General features: G+C 29.6%; 1 protein-coding gene across 3 annotated transcripts; it reads right to left on the bottom strand.

Annotated features, from left to right (window-relative positions):
- Positions 1 to 10,632: 10,632 nt before the first annotated feature.
- On the bottom strand, positions 10,633 to 20,950 carry LOC112693669 (esterase E4-like). 3 transcript variants are annotated; one of them, XM_025568849.1, is made up of 9 exons: positions 20,866 to 20,950; positions 20,261 to 20,402; positions 18,789 to 18,974; positions 18,398 to 18,692; positions 17,952 to 18,334; positions 17,585 to 17,750; positions 15,156 to 15,343; positions 14,797 to 15,065; positions 10,633 to 10,998 (listed from the first exon to the last, which is right to left on the bottom strand). In XM_025568849.1, the coding sequence occupies exons 3-9, from the start codon at positions 18,966 to 18,968 to the stop codon at positions 10,776 to 10,778; spliced, it is 1,704 nt and encodes a 567-aa protein (XP_025424634.1). In that variant the 5' UTR covers positions 18,969 to 18,974; positions 20,261 to 20,402; positions 20,866 to 20,950; the 3' UTR covers positions 10,633 to 10,775. The 3 variants fall into 3 exon arrangements, with proteins under 3 accessions (XP_025424634.1, XP_025424635.1, XP_025424636.1); XM_025568850.1 differs by lacking the exon at positions 20,866 to 20,950 and having other exon boundaries at positions 20,261 to 20,474; XM_025568851.1 differs by lacking the exons at positions 20,261 to 20,402; positions 20,866 to 20,950 and adding an exon at positions 19,751 to 19,830.
- Positions 20,951 to 21,932: the final 982 nt, after the last annotated feature.

Raw genomic sequence — 21,932 nt, forward strand, 5'->3', positions numbered from 1 at the left:
TAATAATATTAATAAACAATACTGTGAATCATTTAAAAATTTTTCTTACACCATTTATATGGAGCAATATGTTTCTATTTGGTATTAATATTGTAGAACAAAAAGATAGTTTCAAACCAAAATGTACGTTATTGTGTCGCTCAAACAAATACTACACCTCGTAAGTAAATGCACGTAATACACTACTGTTCTGTCAAATTCGAAGTTAATTCACGAATTAGAACGCAACACAGAACCTATGTTAAAAAAAAAAAATAAGACATTTTAAAACGTGTAAAATATCCATGCGTATTATGTTGTCCTTATATTATAATATGTGTCCTTTTTCGATAATTATTTAAAACATTCGCAATATCGGCGATTTAGATTTCTGGATCAAAATTAAAAAATATTGAACATGTCTAAACCTATATCATATACTAATTAATTTTCTAGATAATATATAGAATACAAAAAGCGTTAATAATTACATTATAACTGTTATATTCGCGATTTTTTTTTTTTTTTTTTAAATCATACATCCATATGTCAGACGCGTTTTATGAAATTAAGAATATGATCATAAATAATCTACGAAGTACTTACTTAGGATAGGAAGTGGTTCATTAAGTTGCCGCGATCGTACTGACTACCGACAACAACAATAATGCTGGTCGAGATTCTTCTTAGATGATCACGAACCGATTAAGCATTTTATTGAAAACATTTAAACCTTAATCAAAACCCGTCCCCTTTTGATCAAAAATCATATTCAAAGATACAACACATATACAGAGCGTAACAATTTACTACAGTGAAATGTGGACAGTACGGAAGGCTAAAATAAATAAATTACTGGCATTCGTAGGAGGGTGCTACACGTGAATTCTTAAAATTATCCTATACTTGTATAATATAAACTAATTTTAATATTTAAAACTATACTTCGATTTTATATTCAGTTGAATTAACGTTTAACTTATAGTGTTATGTATCGACTCCGGTTTTTATAAAAACTTTTTTTCTATTTGAAGCAGTATCAAACGGCATTTGTATAGAATATTTAATTATATTTATAATTTCTATCCTAACATGTAATTAATGAGACTAAGGTTATAGTTTATATTGGAATTTAAATAGTGACAACGTCAAAATATCATGTTACACTATAGTAGTGTAATATTTTCCTGATTAATAATCAAAAATAAATATTTTTAAAAATATGGAGCAACTGAGACAAAAAGTTTTTAAAGTTCAAAATAACACTATATGTGCGCTCGGTGTAACCCGCTGTTAATCGAGTTCCATCTATATTGTATAATTGTTTAATATTTTTACCACTACTGTTCATCATTGTGGGAACGGTTATCTATTCAATCAGACTGTTGATATTTCTCATGCGTTCTATAGGTATGGGACAACACTGTGTGCCAGCCATATGAAAAGATTAACGTCAACTATTCACGCACAATATAACAATAATAATGATAATATAATGCAGAATAGATATACGGACTTCAACAGGTCTATAAAAATGAGCGATTCCTTGGCGGTTAAATATAATATGTATTGCGTTCCGTAAGTAATTGATGGCCACGATGAATACACATTATAATATTATTAATTGGTGCAATTACTAACCCGTGTTTCCGTGATTTCGTGACACAGAAACACACGGTAACGTTTGTACAGCTTGCGTTTTCAAAGGTGTATTCGATACTTGGCAAATACTTCCGCAGGTGCACAGATGAGTTATTAAATATAGAATTTTTTCCTCGTGCACGGCATGCTTCTGCGCAAATACGATTTAATTATTTGTAATAACAGCGTGTTCACGATTGGTAATTTCGTTATCAACAACGAGGTAATTTGCTGCTAGATAGTAAATTTTTTAAAAAGTCACCAGTAGAATCCGGAACCTCAATGTTGGACGCAAAAATCAATATTATTGCTTTAAGTAACAAGCTTCTTTTTGATATACCTAGCAGTATACAAACATTGGAATGCACCATTTGTACTACAAAAACCGTATTTCATGATGCAACAATAATACTCAACGAATTGTTAAATAGTAGTGGACACTTAGAAGATACAAATAAATATGTTACAGAAAAAAAAGAAAAATGGTGTCCAAACTGCAAAAAAATAAGTAGAAATTCCAAAAGAGTATTGGAGGAACATATTTTATTGGAAACAGACGTATTTAAAGATAATACGATAAATGAAAATAAAATCTTGGTCAATGATATACCATCAAAGTTGTTTGTTGGAAAAGAAAGGTAAACATTTAAATGCTAATAATAACTATTCATATATAATTTAGGAGGTAATTTATTATACATATACTAATACTATCTCCAACTACTATTTCCAGCCTCCAACTGCCGTCAATACAAGCAACAAATATCCAAATCATACTAAACCATATTCCAATTACACTATCCTCAGTTTACTGTCCTCCTCTACCGTCAATAACGTCCCCCCAAATCGAAAACTTCTTAAGGCCACTTGGGCGTTCGTTTATCGCCGGCGGTGATTTCAACGCTAAGAACACACAATGGGGTAGCAGATTGACAAACTCTAGAGGGAGATTATTTCTTGACAACATTCAAAAACTAGGTTGCTCTTTTATATCTCCAAACGGTCCTATTGACCTACTCACGCAAATCGTCAGCCTGACATACTAGACTTCTTTCTCACCTCAATTCCAAAACACATAAGACATCAAATCCAAAATAGCTGCGAAATTTCATCAGACCATACTCCAGTCATTCTCGAAATAAACGGCTCAATAACCTGCAAACCTCCTCGACCTTCCCTTACAAAGGGTCCTGTAAATTGGGACAAATTTTCCACCATCTTAGAAAATAACACAAACCTAAAAATCTCCTTAAAAAACACCAGCGAAATCGAAACAGCGTCCCAAGACTTTGTCAACTCAATAAAAGCAGTAATTTCTAACTCATCTTACACTCCTAATCCAAACAAACCACCAAATTCAAACCTATATGATTTACCCCTTAACATAAAAATCCTAATTATAGAAAAGCGTCGTGCACGCTCACGTTAGCAACACACCAGACTACCATCCGACAAAAAAAAGATACAATCACCTGTCTAATACCATAAAAACAAAAATTCGGATCCACAAATCCGAGTTATTCAAACACAAATATGAGTCATTATGTTTTAAAGAGGGATCCTTATGGAGAACCACCAAAAGTATTCTAAAAAATAAAAGATCAACCTTTCCATTTAAAAAAATCTGGCGGTACCTTAGCCTTCTCTGACGTCGATAAAGCCAACACTTTTGGGAAACACCTGTCCGAAATATTTACTCCTCATTGCGATATAATTCCTGAACGAAGTCACTTAAATCAAATTACTTACTTCCTAAATAGCCCTCTACCAATGTCTCTCCCTATCAAACATACATCTCCTAACAAAATAAAAAATTTAATACAAAAGCTAAAAATCAAAAAAATCTCCCGGACACGACCAAATAACAAATAAAATATTTCAGCATCTCCCCAAAAAAATCAATAATTCTTCTCACATACATATACAATTCTATGTTCAGGTTGTCCTACTTCCCGTTAATTTGGAAACTATCTGTAATCATACTTATACACAAACCCAACAAACCAAAAAAACGAACCTTCTTCATACAGACCAATTAATCTTTTACTAGTATTGGGAAAATTATTCGAAAAAGTAATGCTTAAACGAATTAGACCCATTCTCAAGTCCCACAAAATTATACCTAATACCCAATTTGATTTCAGAGAAAATCACTCCACAACTCACCAGATCCACCGAATTGTTGACAAAATAGCCTCGTCGTTTGAGACAAAAAACTTCTGCCCAGGAGTATTCTTAGACATATCACAGGCGTTCGACCGCATCTGGCATACCGGACTACTCTTTAAGCTAAAAATGTTTCTCCCGACTCCACTATACTTGTTATCCAAATCATATCTACAAAACCACTCATTTCTCGTCCGTCAAGGAGACTCCCTCTCATCAAAATTCCAAATCAAAGCAGGAGTACCTCAAGGAAGTGATTTGTCACCAGATCTCTACAACATTTACACAGCAGACATTCCCAACTCCGAAAACACACTGACAGCCACTTACGCCGATGACACGGCAATCCTCTCATCCCACTCTGATATCACAAAACAGCATACCAAAACCTCCAAATACATCTTGATAATATTTCAAAATGGTCCATCAAATGGAAAATAAAAATTAATACAGATAAATCCTTTCACATTCCTTTTATTTTAAGAAAAGCTGTTCTACCTATAGTCTATTTTCAAAACAATCCAATCCAATCCACAACCCAAACCAAATACTTAGGTCTAATTTTAGACAAGCGTCTAACCTGGGGCCCACACCTCAAAACCAAAAGAAAGGCTCTTAACACCAGACTTCATCTTTTACGGCCTATCCTCAAATCCAAACTCTCTATTAGCAACAAGTTATTAATTTACAAATCAATGTTAAAACCTATCTGGGTCTACGGCATTCAAATATGGGGTTGTGCCAAACCCTCCCAAATACGGACTATACAAGCCTTCCAGTCCATCTCCCTTCGCCAAATAACATCTGCGCCATGGTACGTCTCAAACCTCTCACTACACAAAGATCTTAAAATTGAAACAGTCTCTAAAACAGCTAAAAACTACTACAAAAATTTTCACACCAAAGCAGTTAACCACACAAATCCATTGATTTCCAACTTAGCCATTGAATTCATACCAAATAACCCCCCACGTCAATTAAAAAGACACTGGTGTCGAGATCTTCTAAATCCTGAATATTAACTAAAAAAAAAAAAAAAAATAAAAAAAAAATTAAATAAATAAATAAATAAAAACTCTCCACCCCAAGCTAGAGGGTATCCACACTGGTGGTCCTCCCTCCTCACGCCATCTCAAGTTATATTTTTTCACTTTTATTATCAAATTTACTTATTGTATTGTGTATAAATATTACAGATTGTAAATATTCTATTTTATCAAATAAATAAAAAAAAAAACAAAAAGATTTATAATATTGATATATACTCGTATGTATACAAAAAGTTAATGATTCATCGAATTCGATCTACCGTCTCGCAGAATGATCCAAATAGTAGGTATATTCCGTTTTCGGAAGGCACACATAACGCGATTATCGGTTGATCCCCGGGCGTGGTTGCGCGGCGGACAAGTGGGCTAAAAGCCCGTCCGTCCCGGGCGGTTCGACAACAAAACAAACAAAAATACGTTTATAATTTGAGTATGTTGTAAAATATCTTTAATTTAAGATTTTAGCATAATCAAATAAAAATAAAAGTAAAATTCTAGTTAATTAAGACATTTATTCATTCTAGATTTTGTTTTTTTTAAATATAGATTAATTTTCTTCAACTTATGATTTGTTCTAGACGAATTGATTGAACTGAGTGATATTATAAATTAAAAACTTAATTTTTTTATTTAGTTATCTTCTTTGGGAAATCCATCGGTACTTAAAATTGATGAGGTTACAAATTCTAAAAATTTGGTTACAAATAGTAACCAATTGAGTTTTGTAATTCACAACTTGTTTTGGACGATTCCGTTGAATTGAAGGGGGCCAGCCCCTCATTAAGAAATTTACAATTACTCGAAAAGGCCGAGGTTACAAATTCCAAAAAGTTGGTTACAAATAGTTAAAAATTGAGTTTTATAAGTTACAATTTGTTTTGGACGATTTCGTTGAATTAGGAGGGTCAGCCCCTTATTGAAAAATTTACAACTACTCGGAAGGTTAGGTTAGGTTAACCTATATAAGTTAATCAATTAAGTCTATCAATATGTGTATACAACGTATGTAGTATTGCTGCGTGATTAACCCCGTTATAATTTGTTTTGGACGATTTCGTTGAATTTGGGGGGCTGCGTGAAGTTAGCCCCTTATTAAGAAAGTACTCGTAGCTTGAAAAATATGAGGTTACAAATTCTAAAAACTTGGTTACAAATATTTACAAATTAAAAAAATAAGGTTACAATTATTTTGGAAAGCATTTTTTATAGTGGGGGGGCTAACTTAACACTCGTCCTTAGTTGACATGCGACGTTTAGAAAAAGTTCAAAACCGTTTCCTAAATTTTGTTAATTATCGCCTTAAAATTCCCCATTTGCTACACAACTATAGTCTTATCAGCGATATTTTCAATTTAAAATCACTAACCGAACACCGTAATACCTCCTGTTGTAATTTCAATAATAGATTAGTTGAAGGCAGTGGCGGATCTAGGATTTTATCATGGGGAGGGGATATAAAATATTTTCGTACATAATATGTATAGGTATAATAAGCTTTATTCTACTAAATTTATAAAACAAAATTTAATTTTCTTGATGACTGTCCCATTACTCTCTGGCTGTATTCCGGATCATGATATAAATACTAGGTGTATATCTATAGTCTGATATGAAGTTCGATACTAATGTATACTAGTGTATCCTTGGTTACGAAATAATAAAAGAATAGTTAATATTTAAATTATGCATGCAAAAATTGAATTGGTTGCAAAAAATTTTTTTTTAACTCTCGGCCCATGGGGGGGGATCTATCCCCCATATCCACCCCCGTAGATCCGCCACTGATTGAAGGAACTATCGATGCACCCCGTTTGTTAGAACGGCTCGACAATCAAGTAGCTGGATGCACCAGGTTTCAGGCTTTAATGTATTTACCCGCGAACCGTTCTAATTTTGCAAATAATTCTTGTCTAGTTAAGATTATGTAGATTGCCAATAACTTCAGTGTTTAGTATTTTCGTATCTTGGCCAAATTTTACATCGTAAAGTATTATGTTTTAGAATTTTCACAGTTAAATTTATTTTAACGTCAACTGTATACGTAGTAAAAATCAATTGTTACACACCTCGTTTTTGTTATATACTTTATATATATATTTAATTTATGTTAGATCTTAATTTGAATGATTTATTTGTTTAAAAGCTGAATGGCATACATTACAATAAAAAATAAAAATAAAATAATAATACTCCAGTCTAAATGTACATTTATCGAAAGACCAGTCACATTAACAATTACGTAAGGTTCAGTGCAATAATAATAAATAATGTTAGAATTTAAGTATCGGGAGAGTAGGGGGGTAGTAATAATTTACAAGAGTTCTGCAACGGAGAGAATAATAATAATGATTAATTAATTTTTTGGTGAACGATGGCAAGTATAAAAATGTACCAAACTAACACGTTGCTTTAATAGCAAACGGTGAATGCCGGAGAGAAAATATTGATATCAAAAAACGTAATAATATACGATCACTCTGATGGCTCATCAAAGTACGGTATTACTATATAAAGAATTAGATTAATTTGCTTATAATAATAATCTTAATAAATAAACCATGAATGCAGGGTTGAAAATGACGAAAAATAGCAGAGGGACTCTATTTCATATACCATTCTCAACGTTCCATTCGTTCCCATACAATTACCAAAGGTTATTAATTATTAATGGTGTCTGTATACAGAGGGGGGAACTAGAAATTTTTACGCCCGGGAAAAATGTTAAAATTATGCCCTATCATAGACCAATAATCAAATTTTCTTTTTTTTTGAGAATTTTTTTCTAATAATTTATATACAATCATACTTATTAAGTTTAAACCTAATAACAGTATTTAACAAAGTTAAAAATATCAAATTAGTTGTTAATAATTACAAAAATTACACCCTCTACAATTTTACAACCGGGAATGAATCCCTGTCTTCCATCCCCTAGTTCTGCCTCTGTCTATATATTATGAGGTATTGTTTGTGAAAAAATTTCCTTCGCAAACTATTCATGTGCTGAAAAAAATATAAACTTGTAAATCAATTGCTTATTGTTTTAAATAACAAATTGTTAATATCTTTAAATGAAATAAAACACCGCATACCTATATAAGTATATATTACTATGTAATTTATATTTAATATTAAACAGTTTTGTTTATAGAACACTGTTTAACACCTAGTGACATCAATTAAATCACAAAGCCAATTTTTCTACTGTTTTGTTGTGTATGATTTTTTTTTAACAATTGAGCGGTTCAGTAATTTTTTCGGAGAAATATTAAAGAGGACGTTTTATAAGCACTAGAAACTATTTAAAGTTATCCTGGGCAGATGACTTGAATTTTAACAAAAAAATTTAAGTGCCATATAGTTATTTCATGTACAATAAAAGTATATTAAAAATTAGTAACATGATAATCAAATAAAATGATACGTAATAATTTTAATATATTACATCAATGATATCTCATGGTCTTAATTAATATTTTATCGTTAAAAGTGTTTGAATAATGATTTAACTTAATGGTTCTCAAACTACGATAATTAATTCCTATGTCATTGATAAATTGACGATTTATCTATATAGTACGTTAGTAGGTTATTAAATACTTATACTATTGTACATATATATAATATTGTATTGATTATTTTTATATGAATTATTTTGAATTATTTTGAATTAAGTTAAATAGTATATTAAACTATAACTTGAATAGTTTCTAGGAAATAAATAATCGAAGTCTAGACTAATATACACCATATATATTAGATAGTATAGGCATGGGCGTCCATTGGGGAGGGAAAAAGGGGGACATGTCCCCCCTGGCTTTTTGGTACTTTAAATAGTGAGACCGTGTAGTGGAAACGCTGTGTCCTAATTTTATATTTATACGAGTAAATTCAAGATATAAATTTAGTTGATAATGTTATTAATGAATTTTCCAAAAATAAACGCAATTTGGAATTATTGTGTTTTAGTTACTAAAATTAATTATTTTTAAATAATAAAGCACGATGATTACATTACATTTTTAATATTGTATTAATTATCATTTTATATATTTTCATTTTTCATAAAATTTTATTTTATATATTTAAAAAAAATAATAACTTTATAGGTTTATATATATATATATATATATATAACATTACCTATGACAATTAAATATGAAGGTAAATTTTATTATAAAACATTATGTCCTCCCCTAGATTTCTGAAGATGGACGCTCTTGAGTATAGGTACTAATAAGTGCATATTCGATAAGTCAATTGAAAATACCGCTGCGCGGTGGCGGTAAGATCAAGCATGCTGCGATTTTTATAAATATCGCAGCGACTATATTTTACCGCGGCCGAATTACCGCTGCAGTGTGCGGACTCCCATTACAATACGTGTGTACAAATTTAACGCCACCGCAACGCCACCACCACCGCGGCAAGGCATTTTATTTCTTCTATAAATTTTCGATTTTTGCCCAAATATTACATTTTTTTTTTAAAGTTAAAACACTAATAATGTCTTCTTTTTGGTATTAAACCCTTTAAGGCAGCCTCGGAGATCATTTGTTTGACAAATGAAGGTCTCGGTTTACTCGATCCTTTTTACCTTCAATTTTCCCTTTCATTATTCTATGGGTTAGTTCATCTTCATGTCTCAATATGTGACCCATCATGTTCCATGGTCTTGTTCTGATGGCTTTGAATAATCTTTCTTTGTTCATCTATTTCATTGAGTATGTTTTCGTTGGTACGGTGTTCTATCCGAGCATCCTTCTCCAACTCTACATTTCAAAGCTTCCGAATGTTCGTTGTTCTATTTTATTTACTATCCATGTTTCGCAACCATTGAGTGTCACACTCCAAACATATTCTATTATGAAACGTTTACTTATCTTAATACTCATATTATTGGAGCATAACAATTTTTTCTCTTTCATAAATTCTGACTTTGCCTGTGCAATTCTGAATCTTATTTCTATGATCTATCTTCCGTCTTGATTGATATACTGCCAAGGTATTTATAATGTTCCACTTGTACAAGCAGCTAGTTCCCTGTTTGTACATTAATTCTACGGATTCGTTTTTCTTTTTGGCACCTAATAACTTTAGTTTTTTGCCACTTGATAATCAGGTAATATTTTTGGAAGCATCTCGTAATTTCTTCCAGTGATTTTTCCAGATCATGCTCATTATTTATTAGAAGCGATGACTTCATCTTTCAAATACCAATACAGCAATATTCTTTATTTTATTTATCACTCCAAATAGAACGAGCTTTGAACTATCCAGTATTTCCACCTTTTTTACATTTTAAAACCTGTATTTAGGCTATTTTATAAAATTAGTGTATATGATATAAATTTTTTTATATTTTCTCAAACAATTTCTCAAAACAATACTAAATATTTCGGTCGATATTTTCAAGAGACCTAGAGAAATAAGAAATTACATTTTAGCACCAAATTTATCTAAGTAAATTTAGCCATAGTCTTAGCTTAAATGTATTAAGTGACAAAAAAAACATTGATTTTAAATTACACCATCATATTTGACTTTGAAAACTCAACTTTCAAATTATTGGATTGATATGTACTTACATGCACACACACACACACACACATTATCACAAATAAATTATGAAATTATCATTTTATAAAAATAAAACTGAAATAGGAATGCTCAAGTTATACTTGATTTTTTTATTTTTATATAATAACATTATTTTAAGTAATAAAAAAGTCAAATAGTCTCAATTGAAAGATAAAATGAATGTATAAATCACAACCAATAAATCATACAAGTTAAATTTAAAACCATTCCTCTCAAATCGAGTAATCAATTATACAATAAAAATATCTACATAAATTATTTTAAATTATAATCCTATACTTTTAACATTCCGTTTTGTCATCAAATTATGCATATTAGGCCTGTAATAAAAATTTAACACTAAAATTCACTTTTGACATAAGATTTTGTTGTTGAGATAGATGGGATAGATATGTTTAAACGAGAGGTTAAAGGTAATCCACTCCAAAATTTGAATTTATCCTCGTATGGATTTTTTATAACTGATGGTTGAGCTGAATCTATGTGCAATAAAGATGAATCTTCAACTGTAGTAAATACTGGCCAAGCTAATCCATTGTCTGTTCCATCCACAGTTGGTGTCCTAAAACGATTATTTATTTATATAGGACGTAAACACAATATGTATGAACTACTTATAATTTGTTTAAAAAAATATGTTTTTAGCAGGGCTTTGCACCCGAATTAACCCGAACCCATAACACCCCAAAAAACCCTTAAAAAATCAAACACCCAAAACCCATATAACTCGAATGATTTTTTTTTTTTAAACATCTGAATTAACCAAAACCCGAATAATTTTTTATTTTACAATCTTTATGTAACATATCATTTTGTATGTATTTTTTGTGGTTATTTCAATTTTGTCATTAATTGTTTAATAGTAAAATTATTATTTACAAGAATAATTTCACAAATAATATACAAAATTGTTAATTAATCTAAATTTATCTAAATAAAGACAAAAGCTATATATCATACTGACAGATGTGCATGAATGGTATGGTATGTTGAATGTTCAAGTGTAAACAACTGGGATACTATTTTTTAAAATTATCCCAAGCGGATACGTCGTATTATTATAATTGAATAGGTAATAGGTCTTACAAGAATCACCGAGTCATTATTTATTGCAATACTATAAGTCTGAAATAGAATTGATATCTCGCGTATGATTACCTAAATTGTTGTTCGCGTTATTCGTATTTGTTCGGTGTATGGCGTTTAATACATATGTCTATGGTGTGAATTGTCAATTTTTTTGGTGTAATAATTTCATCGTAACATTCATAAGTACAAATTATTATTATTTTTGTATTACGCTATGTTCTAGCTCAGTGGTGGCCAAACTACGGCCCGCGGGCCAACTCCGGCCCGCCATCATTTAATATCTGGCCCGCGAAAGTCTTCTATATTAGAGCACTTATTTGTATAACTGTAATATTTTGCATTTACGTAAAAAAAAATTTAGAATGCATTTTTTTATGGCCCGCGATAAAAAAAAAGTTGTTTTTTATGGCCCGAGGAAAAAAAAGTTTGGCCACCACTGTTCTAGCTAGTGCGTTTTTAGTGTGTGCACGCACCATAGACCTAAAGCGAAAATGTGGTGAAATTTTTGGGGGACTGAGCATTATTTGCTTATTACACCTATAGAGACCACTGTGCGCAATTATTTATTTTAACAAGTCAATTTACGAACTTTGACAGTTTGACATTTTTAATCAACAATTTAAACAAAAAAACAATTCGGTGCCTTATCTAAAACATTTTTGGAGTAGGTATTATAAACAGAAATTATTGATTAATTAAATTAAACAAACTATACGGGTATTATTATATATTATTAATATTACATTAATTGCGATCGTTCCAAGTCATGACAAAAAGTTTGTAAAATCTTACGAATTAAATTTAATTTTTATCACAGAATATTTTTTTTTAATTCGGTTATTAAAAATGCACTTTACAATTATAATAATTATTGTATTTTTAGTCACTTAACAATTTTTAGAGCTAGGTGGGCTAAGACCTATACTTTATATTTCTGGGGAGGCTTAGTCCCCTCAAGACCCCCCCGATTTCCGCCTATGTTCAGGGGCGAAATTAAAACTAAACTGCGGGGCAGGAGGGCAAGATGCCCCTCTAAACTTACCACGGTGGGCCATTCAGACTTTTTTAATATTGTAGGCGGCCAAATCGAAATTATGAAATCCAACAAAAAAAAATTGATTTTACGATTCAAATTGTATGTGTTTTACATGCCCATAGACGATAGACATAAATACATGATTTTATATTAATACAGCCACAGATCATTGAAAAAAAAAGCATTAATTAAAATCAACAAAATAAATAATAACATGTAATATTTCGTTACTGTCTAATGCTGAAACTAATGTTAGCGTATATATAATTGATTACATCTATTTTGAGTTGTTATCTTTACACATATTTATATTCGTATTTTTGTTTTGTGTACGTGTATACCGTATGTCGGTATATGCCGCACACCCGCTAAATTATTACAATAGTCACCCGTAGACCCGCTGGTCAATCCCAGTATTTTTAGAATTTGTTATTATAGTAAATATTCATTACCTATCAACTGACAAGAAGTGACAACTGTGTTTTTCATTTATTTTATTTCTCTTTCTACTGTGTATCTGTACGTGTGCACTGAAACTAGTCACAGTACCTACTAAATCGACGTAAATAGAGGTAAGCGTTTTCATTTATTAATCTAAATTTACGTTAAATTTTTAATGAATAGTTTATGTATATTACGTAATGTATAAAACTTATCAAAGTTATGTGTTTCGTGTTTACTATTAAGTAAGTAAAATATCAAAAGTTAATAAAATATTTACGTAAAAGATTCAAAAGCCATATCTAGTATAGACATAATAAATCACACAAAATAAATAAATAACTATTTCCTTTATAGGTAGTTAATTAAATAATTTATTTCATTAATAACTCTTGTATGCATAATAATTGTACTCTTAATGTAAATATACCTTAGTTAATTAAAAATAAAATTACTTATTTTTTTTAAAGTAAATCAATACATTTATTTATATTTTTGATTTAATAAATTATTATTATACACACTAGGCAGTATTTTAGTTGTATTAGTTAAAATATATGTATAGGTATTTATGGCAACAATAAATAAAAATATTGCGTTTACAGATGATATATTCATTTTTAGTTGCGAAGGTATATCAACATACAAATTTTTTTTTAATGGAAAATATAATAAAAATTATTACATGCAATAATTAAGCCCATTCCTCGTACGTTTGCTATGTACAGCTCCCAGTAACTGTTGCTGGAAATGAGCGTTCATTTAGCAAGTTAAAATTGGTAAAGAAATACTTAAGGACAACCCAGAGTGACTCCCGTTTAAGCGATTTACTGTTACTTTCCTCGAGAAAAGACATAATAGATAATATTAAGTTAGATATTATTGCTAAACAATGGTCAATTTTCAAAACAAGAAGAATTTGTATTTAATAACTTTTAATATCCATTGTTTTATTTACTGTAATGTTCATCCTCTAAAGCTCAAGTTTATTAAAGTATAAATAAGTTTAAATAGTTTTAATTTTTAATATTAAAGTAAGAACACTAACAATATTGTAAAATAAAAAAATAAAAAAATAAAACATATTTTATACTTGTATGCATATTTTTTTTTAATAGTCGGCCAAATGGACTTATTTTTCCCCCCTAAAAAAATGGCTTCGCTACGCCCCTGCCTATGCCACAAACACAAACGCAGAATACAAAATCTGTTTTTTGTCGCATACGATATGCCCGCACTAACTAGGAGTAGTACATAGTGTTAGTATTTTTAATTTTAATAGATATTATAATTTATAAGCTTCATACACATATAAAATAACCCCCTCTTCCCCGAAAATAAATCGTAGTTACACTATTGCTTGAAATTAACATAATGATAGTTTGGTCTAAAAAACTGTTGCACAGTTGTATAAGAAATTGATATTTTATTACATAGGCGGGTAACAAAAAATATAAATATTTCATTAGTGGAGGGGCGCTCAACCTTCCCACCGCCCTTCACCAATGAAAAATATTTTTCCTTGACTACTTAACACTCGTATTAAACAATATTAACCCGAACAATAACGGTTATTAACACCCAAACGTTTGTTTAAATGTTGTATTGCGGTGTTTGAATACCCGAATATATTCAACACCCAAACCCGAAACCCGAAAAAATTATTCGGTTGCAAAGCCTTGGTTTTTAATTAAAATGTTAAAATTGGTGATATTTTACTACCCGATAATAAATGTACTTTACTAATACATATATAATACATACTTTACTAATAATAAAAAAAAATAAACTCACCTAGATGAGGCGAATTTTACCCAAATATCAACCATGAGTTTTGAAACTTTACTATCATTTTCGTTTAATTCTTTGGGAATTAATGACTTCAACGGGAACAAACTGATCATTTCATCACCGTGGCTAACTCCCAGATGCTTCTGACACTGACCGTATACTTTATTAAATGAAAACTCTTGTTCGTAATCAAACAAATAAAAATAGACCGGTGAAGATAATTTTAAAGCCATGGTCATGGAACCCGCAACAAAAACGCCTTCGCTGATCATCTATACATAAATGTATACGAATTAAAATGTAATTAGAAGTGAAGTAAACATTTTTATGAGGTAAATGCGTTATAAAAATATATACTATACATTAACTGCATCCAAATGCGAGTGATCTTCCATTTTTCCTGACGGGAAATATTTTTTCATAACCTTATCTTTTATGTCCTCCAAATACTTGGGTTGTACCAGATGCTGGTACATTATCAGATAAGACAACAGACGACCGGGATCCGTGTTAATTTCCGGATATCTCAAAGATGTTTCATTAAACAATTCTGAAAATATAATTTAAAAATACGATTTTGTAAGACAAATAAATATGTTGTGAATGGAATATATCTACTCTGTCTAAATTCAAGGTCTTGTATAGTAAATTCCTAAAGAGATCTATTAAAATAAAACCGGTTTCTGAACTTAAAATCTAATTACCGATAGAATGTGGATAACTATAGAACAGAGAATATTTCAAAATAAAAATAGCTCATCACGGTATTTAATATTAACCACACGCAATAAAACATCGTGAAGGATAAAACATTTATTGACTTACAGATAAATATTTTATTTTTTGGTTTGTTGAATTTTGATTAGTCGAATCAACTTTATATAGCTATTATAGATAATTATAAATAAAAATTAATTTCTTCGCATATTTAAATTATAGCTCTAAGAAACAATTATTCGTTACAATTAATATGACCAATATATATTAAAATAATGATGTTACATTTTTGTAAATTATTTGAAGAAAGAATCATTTGAAACAAACCTTAATTAATGCAAATGGTTTGCCTCATTAATTATATGAATAATATATTATATTTATATTATAAATATATTCTAATTTTATTTATATTTTATTGATTCAATTTATACTATTTATGTATTACATTTGAAGCGTTGAAAGTAAAAATCAATCTTTAAACATAAGCACAAAAAATAACTTTTAAAACACGATAATTTATTATGTGAATAGATGACTGGTTGTTATTATTCTCTTTTGCTCCATAGTTTATGTATTTATGTTAAAGAGCATAAAAAAACTATGGTAACTTTTTTACGATACAATATATTTTATTTAATAACATATATTTTGTAGATCATTATTAACTTATAGAACTCATAGAATTATACAAAAGAAATTTAAAATAATAAATAATTGGTAATATTTAATATGTATTTAACATTAGAGAGTCTGTTTTTAGTGTTTAACTCTTAGATTAATTGAAACTAAAATGATTTATTCCTGTTTTCTTATCGTTTGTTTTACCCATAAGTTGTATGTATTATATACAAGTCAACTTATATTTGCTTGAATATATGAATGTATATATGAATATATGAATAAAGTTCCGAATGCATTTACTGAAGTAATTTCAATAGTTCCTAATAAATAAGGATTTTACAGATTATATATTAAAAATTATTATTAATCAATTTGATACTGATTTTGGGCCAGAATTATGGGCTAGTGAACCATATAATAGCTTAAGAATAATCAACTGTATAACTCCTACCCTCACATTCACCAAATTATTCAAATTCTAAGTTTGAAAGTTGGAAATTCAAGTTGATACCGATTTAAAAATAAATTCTTTAAAAAAAATTTAAAAAAATATCCGTATGATAGAAATATTAAAAAAACAAAATTATATGAAAAACATTTATTCTGATTACAAATCCAAAAAAAATAATTTTTTAAAATTTTTAACGTAAAAGCATACCAATAAATATTAAATATGTATTAACAAATAAATAAAATATTTTGATATGAAAAATTATTGCAATTTTAGTTTGTTCAATTTGTATGTTTTCATGACTTTTTTGTATAAATGATTGTACCTAATTGTAATTTATGTAATTTGACAAAATTGTGAATAATGGCTTCTAAAGAAGATCTTTTAAAATAAATAGCTCATACAACATTCTTAAACCCGTCAGTCAATAACATCAAATGATTAGATAGAAATTTATAAGCCTATAAAGGGTGAAGGAAAATATTGTTTCAGTATAATAATTATTCACCTTCAATAATGACCAATTTAAAAACTTAGAGGTTCGCAGTTATGTACACCTATACATAGATAAATTTTTCTGAAAAAAGGTTACTATTGTTCGTAAATTGTGTGCAAACAAGTTATGGTTTTGTGCGTAAATGAATTGTAAAAAGGTAAAGGTCAGCAAATAAGTCGTAGCTAAATAATCTGAGTACACCGTACTTGTCTCTCTAAACCTTCATTTTGTGATATTTGACCAGAACAGTAAACGACTTTGTTAACTATTTTATTTATTTATTTTGTACTGTTTTTTTACTTTTATTTAATATAAATCTAATGGTATTCATAATCGTTTTTTATTATCAGATTAAAAATTACCTAATAAATATAATAAGATAGTTTTTAGATCATTTTACTTCAATATGAATCTATTTTATAACTACATGAAAAGTATTCTATACTTATAAATTCAATCAAATTTACTCAGAGGATTACTTTATTGAAAACAACGTTGCTTACCTGCTACAAATATGCCTCCTTCGCCTGAATTAAAACCAATCACAGTAGGCACTATTGATTCTTGTTTGAAATCAGTAATTGGATTTTTACATACAAACGCCTCCTCTTTTGAATCACACGATTCAATAACCGGAGGAAACATTACGCTTGGATGATTTATCCACTCCTAAAATATGAAAATTATTAAGTTTAACCTAATTGTGATAATATTAAACAGTTTTCTGTTCGACTCAGCGAAAATGGATTCAATGTGCATCTATAGAAATCATTGCAGTTTATGACTAAGTCACTTATTAATGTCAATCATGTGACCTAAAAATTTCAACGTTCTAAACCGTATTATTTTTAAAAAAGTTATGTAACTTACGAAAAATTTACACTGAGTTTTAACCAGATTAGTAGCGGGAAGTTTCTGTAAGCAGTCTAATATTTCTGAGGAAGTATCAGCTTGACATCCAGAAAGAGTTGCAACTGCTTCAGTTCGTTTACGAATTAACCCAGGTGGTGCTACAGCCCAGGTACACAAAGGTGAACCACTCTGGAGTATAGCTTTATGAAAGAGACCTTTGCTCATCGGAGACAATAAATGATATCCTGTGCTGACACCTCCTGCACTTTCACCGAACACTGTAACCTGTCCAGGGTCACCACCAAACTTAGCGATGTTTTCTTGGACCCAGCGTAATGCCATGACTTGATCTTTCATTCCGTAGTTACCTGGTATAACGTCATCTTCAGTACTGATAAATCCTAGAAGACAGATTAAACGTCTATAAATAAACGAGTTCAAGGTTGTGATACAATAAATCTTACCAAATAAACCGAGTCTGTAATTGAAAGATATGAAAACGACATCTTTGTCCATAAAATAATCAGGTCCATACAGTTCAGACCTACTGTGGCCAGCGAGAAATCCTCCACCGTGAATCCAAAACATAACTGGCAGTTTTCCATTCAAATTCGGTGAGTGAACATTCAAATATAGACAGTCTTCCTCTCCTTCTATAACATCTTTGACTAAAAAGATGAAATGATTATTTTGAATACATATATTCGGTTCTTTTGTAGCATCCAAAATGCCATCCCACGAGTCTACTGGTTGTGGAGGCTAAAATCATTCGAACAATATTTCGTTATTAATGTTATTAATTTAAATGTATAGAGTATGTAAAATCTAACATTTTTATACTTCAAGATAATATACCTTAAACCTAAGTTCGTCAACTGGTGGCTTCGCATATGGTATACTAGTAAAGGAATAGAAATCCCGACCATTTCTTGATTTTGAAGTCCGTCCTCTTATAGAACCTTTCGAGATTCTTACCACTGGATCACAGAGTACAGCGCTCAGGAATGAAATGTATATAATATATAACCACCTCATGTTAAGCTAAAAAATAAACATATTCTATTTATACATTTCAATTAATTCCCATCACTGATATTAACGATATTGGTATATAATATTATTTGGTATATTCCAACTTTAGAGTATCAAAACAATATAAACCAGTTTAATTTTGCTGTAATGTGTTTAACGAAATAATATTTTTTATTAAAATTAAAAATTAAATAACCAAATTAATTTTGTATTAAAAATATAGTTCTAATTCAATAAAAATATTTTTTATTTTCCATTTATACTCTCCAAATTAATTTAATTTAATTAATTAATTTAAACAATTACAAAATTCGATCGAATGAAATAATCAAAAAATACATAAAGGATCGAGCGAATTTCTTCTAATAATAATCTAAATCATTTTGGTTATAAACGTATGAATTTGAAATTATTTATGTTACGAATAATCTTCAAAATTAAACCATAAAATAGTACTCATATGTTTATAAGATAATGAATATGTTTTCTGTACTTTTATTGTGTACAACAAGATTACACTTTTTATATGTAAAATATATAGTATAATGATAGAATATTTAAACAGAGATAACAATTGTTACAATCATATGTTGGAGAAACTCTTAAAAATTATTCAAATGTACATAGTGAATAGCAATTAGTTATATAAAAATAAATTATTATAAAAAATAAATGGTAATAGCAATAAAAGTTAATTTAAATAAAGACACATATACGTATTTTGAATCTTAGAATAATAATATTAGTATAGACAATATTGTGAATCGATCATAAAATTTTCTTACATCATTTACATCATGGAACGTTGTTTCTATTTGGTTATAATATTGTAGAACAAAGTAAATAATTTCAAATAAAAATGCGCACTGTTGTGTTGCTCAAACAAAACGACACTTCATAAATACATATAAAATACAAAGGTTTCGATCACACGTATCAAAATGGAACACGGATCGTAAATTAACAAAAAAAAGTAATGAATTTTGAAATGTATAAAATATCAATGAATATTATGTCATCCTTTTTCGATAATTATTTGATAATAATTGGAAAACGCAATATCGGCGTATTTAGGTTAAAAGACTGCAATTTAAAAAATATTAAACATTTTTAGAAATATATTATATACTATTTTATATTATATATAGGATATAGAATTAAAAATGCGTTAATAATTACATTATAACCATTATATTCGCGATTTTTTTTTTTTTTTTTTATCTAAAAAATCATACATTTCAAACGCGTTTTATAAAATTAAAAATATAAAGACAAATAATCTAGGAAGTACTTACTTAGGATTAATTATGGTTCGTTTAGTTGCGGCGATCGTACTGACTGCCAACTACAACAACAATGCCGGTTGAGATTCTTAGACGGTCACGAACCAAGTGACGATTTATTTGAAACATTTTAACCTTGCTCTAAACCTGCTCCCTTTAGATCAAAAATCGCATTCAAAGATACAACATATATACAGAGCGTAACAATATACTACAGTGAAATTTAGAAAGTACGGAAGGCTAAAACAAATAAATTACTGGCATTTGAAAGAGGGTGCTACATGAGAATTCTTAAAATTATCCTATACTTCTATAATATAAACTAATTTTAATATTTTTATAAAAATGATATTTATAGTTTTTATCGTAACATGTAATTAATGAGACTAAGGTTATAGTTTTTATTGGAATTTAAATAGTGACAACGTCAAAATATCATGTTACACTATAGCAGTGTAATATTTTCCTAATTAATAATTAAAAATAAATATTCTTAAAAATATGGAGTAACTGAGACAAAAATTTTTTTAAGTTCAAAATAACACTATATGTACGCTTGGTATAATCCGCTGTTAGTCAAGTCCCCTTTATATTGTATAATTGTTTAATATTTTTACCACTACTGTTCATCATTGTGGGAACGGTTGTCTATTCAATCGGACTGTAGATATTTCTCATGCGTTCTATAGGTACGGGACAACACTGTATACCAGCCATTTGAAAAGATTAGCGTCAACGATTCACGCACGATATAACAATAACAATAATGATAATATAATGCAGAATAGGTATACGGATTTCAACAAGTCTATAGAAATGAGCGATTCCTTGGCGGTTAAATATAATATATATTGCTACTGCGTTCCGTAAGTAATTGATGGCCACGATGAATACGCATTATAATATTATTAATTGGTGCAATTACTAACCCGTGTTTCCGTGATTTCGTGACTCAGAAACACACGGTAACGTTTGTACAGCTTGCGTTTTCAACGGTGTATTCGATACTTGGCAAATACTTCCGCAGGTGCACAGATGAGCTATTAAATATAGAATTTTGTCCTCGTGCACGGCATGCTTCTGCGCAAATACGATTTAATTATTTGTAATAACAGCGTGTTCACGATTGGTAATTTCGTGTAAGTTTAGATATTGTTATTACACTACGTACGTTGTATGCTACTGCAGTAACCACGCTTCGGAAAACCACAAAAACAATCTATTTCGAAAATACGACTCGAAATGTCCTTCTCAAAACACGTTTCCCGGCTATTTGCTGAAAACCAAAATATCTTATCATATGATTCGCGCTACATTTATCGCGGATAATGCACGAAACAGTGGCTGCTTTTAAGCTTATAATGATATGTTCTGTATGTATGCACGCACCAAGGCCTGATTTAATAAAATTAGGGCCAAGTGCACAATTTTTTTTTGGGCCCTCCCGAAGTCAAAATAATCTACATAAAGGGAGGGAACATGTTGATAATAAAAAAAAAATATTTATATGTTCAAAAGTATCAAATATCTATCTCAAAATTTATAAAATTTCAAAATCGAATGAAATATAAACCAGTGGTTCTAAAAATGGTGATTGCGTGAACGAAATTCTCGTAGCGTCATCAACGACGGGTAAATCTGTTAATACTGAGCTCGAATAGATCTATAAATAATTATTAGGTAT

The sequence above is a fragment of the Sipha flava genome, unplaced genomic scaffold (genome assembly GCF_003268045.1).
Source record: "Sipha flava isolate LNK unplaced genomic scaffold, YSA_version1 89_pilon_pilon, whole genome shotgun sequence".
NCBI classification, from domain to species: Eukaryota; Metazoa; Arthropoda; class Insecta; order Hemiptera; family Aphididae; genus Sipha; species Sipha flava.